Source organism: Sardina pilchardus, chromosome 7 (genome assembly GCF_963854185.1).
Source record: "Sardina pilchardus chromosome 7, fSarPil1.1, whole genome shotgun sequence".
NCBI lineage: Eukaryota > Metazoa > Chordata > Actinopteri > Clupeiformes > Clupeidae > Sardina > Sardina pilchardus.
In genome coordinates this window covers 13,720,228-13,723,029 of record NC_085000.1, presented here as the reverse complement: position 1 = coordinate 13,723,029, position 2,802 = coordinate 13,720,228, and the positions used below count along the sequence as shown (strand labels likewise).

Below are 2,802 nucleotides of genomic sequence, written 5' to 3'. Positions count from 1 at the left end.
GTCAGTGTAAATCCACTAGAAAGGGCTACGTCACATACCAACAGTCAGGAGCAGCGCAGTCATTTTGTAGGCCAGTGTTTCCCAACCTTTTTCCCTTGAAGGCCCCCTTGCCTGTGTCTAAGACAAGCCAGGGTCCCCTACCCAAACTCCTACCCGCATACACACAAAAGACATTGTTTTATTCAACAATTTATTCCCCAAGTTGGGAACCGCTGTTGTAGGCTGTACCCCTTCAGTCATTAGCATTATGGTTATGGAAACACACAGCAGCACCATGTGTCATTACATGTTCATTACTGTGCTTTAACTGCTCCAAAAATGCATAAAAAGGGAGTTAATCTATTGGATTAAAAAATAAACAAGATATGGGAAAATAAATAAACAAAGCCTCCTTAAATATGGCAAATAATCTGGAACTCATAAATGATATAGCTGTGCTTGACTGTGAGGTATAGAAGTAAGTGATGTGAAAAGGTCTGTGGGGTATAGAAGTAAGTGATGTGAAGAGGTCTGTGATTTAGGGCAACGGACACAATAAATTCCAATTTATGTCAATAGTCTTCAAAAATCTTCAAGGGGTCATCTTCGGTATGCAGCAACAAAGCTACACAGCGTAGGCTAATACCAGGAGTTGCAGGCACATTGCTCTGCCTATTGTATATCCGTGCATCATCAAAAGGAGTTTGAACCCATTATTTAAGGCAAATGAATGGCACTGAGGTGCTTTCAAGTGTCTGCTGCAGGCTCAATCTACTTCTCTGCCTACTACAAGCTACCTCTCCATCCACACGCATACAGGCCATGGCCTCCCATGACTTGTATGTAAAATAGAAAAGTTGCTTTAAACCTCAAAAGCAACTTCTAGATGTCATACTGTTACAAGCGTCACACAAATGTCACAAGACTACCGTGTTGCTGGTATGGCGACTAGGAAGGAAACTACACTTAGTGTTTGTTTATTTATATAATTTAAAATATATTAAAAGTTATGGAAATTAGTGTAGGCCTGACAACATGACAAACATTTGAAAATGTTGTGGAGTAACATCTCCACCTAGTGGATACTTGAATTTACAGCACTGTCAGTTGAAAATAACGTCCCATTTCTTGAAAAATAAATTATATTTTTATATGCAAGCTACTGTACAGTATACTCTGCTAATGTAGAGTATATGCACATGTCCGTGGAATGATACGTGGTCCTGTTGTTGACTTCAGGCCCTTTCCTCGGTCCCCAGACATAACAGTCACAGTCCACCTCACTGCAGGTTTGGCGTGGACGCGCCTAAGTACGTGCGCAGGTCGGATATGTTAGACTTGATTATTTTCGCTGGAATAGTTTCCATATTTAGCCTCTGGTAGGCGGCGAAGCGGTGACATCCTCCGAAGGAATAGAAGTAGTTTCCTCCCCTCTCGCCCTTAATCCACAGCACATCAATGGGGGGAACTGTCCCCATGTCCGGCGTTTCCTGTGGAGGTACATAAACAAGCGTAAGAGAATGACAGTTATAACATTGTAGCATGGCATGCGTTATCATAGACTAGGCTACTATAGGATACACTAGGCAGTCAAAGTTAACTTTGCAAATAAGTCTAAATCAATGAGGCTATAATAGGACCCTTAAATGTTGCTCTTTACATCCTATGTTTACATCCAATAACACGAGGAGCCCAATGTCGTGCGTCATTCAGACACTAATCGTTGGTTGAAAAAAAGAAAGAAAACAATGACTTTATGTTAGGCTATCACCCCTGGGATGCCATAAAAATTATCTTTACGGCCAAATCGGCTACATTGTTAGAGTAGCCGGGACTGTCACAGGAAGTGGCCTAACTTACCTGTATTGTGTTCATGAGACTCTGAACTTTATTCTCGTCCAAAACCGACGGAATGGGTCGGATGATGACATTCATTGGAACGCTGTGAACTTCCGCGATATTATCGGAATGAATGGACCTGTTTTCGGGCGGAAGGCTGCCCATGTTCAATTGGAGGCCAACTACAAACTGACTAAAAGCAGAAATGGTTAAAGTCTTCGAAACACCGCTCAGGCTCTTCGCAAAGTTCAACATCACAGTGATATGAACAAAACGGCTTTACCATATCCGGAAGTGCGATCACTCGGCGCATGCGCAGGCACCATAGAATTTAAAACACTACAAATATTTGGCCTAAACTTGAAAAAGGACACCAGCTGATATTGAACACTTTGCCAGTAATAGCTGAACAACTGCTAGTCTAATTCACAATGTACAAGCTTTATTTAGGCCTGGTAAAGTAGCCTAACTAGAAGTGGTGTTACATGCTATGCCGGGAAGTTTGTTAACACAAAGCCCACACAAACATCTATACCATAGTCTTCTATATGTCAGCAGGTCTGCATGTATTCAGGTGAAAATATAGGTCTATAAATGTATAGAAAATATATGCAAACATGAATAGATTATGCTTAACACATGAATATGTAGAAAATGTATGCTAGGCTATGCTTAAAGCATGAATATGTAGATTATATTTTCTTAAAGCATTAATTTACCTTGTCGAGGGGTCACCATTGCACTTATTTTTTTTTCCGTACATGCAAGCTGTACATTGTGTACATTTGGCAAGCTTCATGTCTGTGCATTTGGTGAATGACCAGGGGATTACTGTATGTTTCCCCTGTTGGGATACTGATCCAATTTCCCTGAAACTTTGTTTAAAGATGTTGCAAAGGCCAACGGAAGGTGTACCCACAAACTTAGGTATGTAATATGTACATAGTTTATGTGTCATTTAAACAAATAGGCTACCAAACAAAA

At 40.8% G+C, this 2,802-nt stretch overlaps 1 protein-coding gene across 1 annotated transcript; it reads right to left on the bottom strand.

Annotated features, from left to right (window-relative positions):
- Positions 1–215: 215 nt before the first annotated feature.
- srxn1 (sulfiredoxin 1 homolog (S. cerevisiae)) lies at positions 216–2,096 on the bottom strand. Its single transcript, XM_062542174.1, has 2 exons — positions 1,840–2,096; positions 216–1,469 (listed from the first exon to the last, which is right to left on the bottom strand). The coding sequence occupies exons 1-2, from the start codon at positions 2,071–2,073 to the stop codon at positions 1,260–1,262; spliced, it is 444 nt and encodes a 147-aa protein (XP_062398158.1). The 5' UTR covers positions 2,074–2,096; the 3' UTR covers positions 216–1,259.
- Between the last annotated feature and the right edge of the window lie 706 nt (positions 2,097–2,802).

Excerpts from the sequence above, each read along its gene's own strand:
- srxn1 (XM_062542174.1), bottom strand. The coding sequence starts at position 2,073 with ATGTTGAACTTTGCGAAGAGCCTGAGCGGTGTTTCGAAGACTTTAACC. Across the intron at positions 1,470-1,839 it reads GTCTCATGAACACAATACAG|GAAACGCCGGACATGGGGAC; the intron begins GTAAGTTAGGCC and ends GTACCTCCACAG.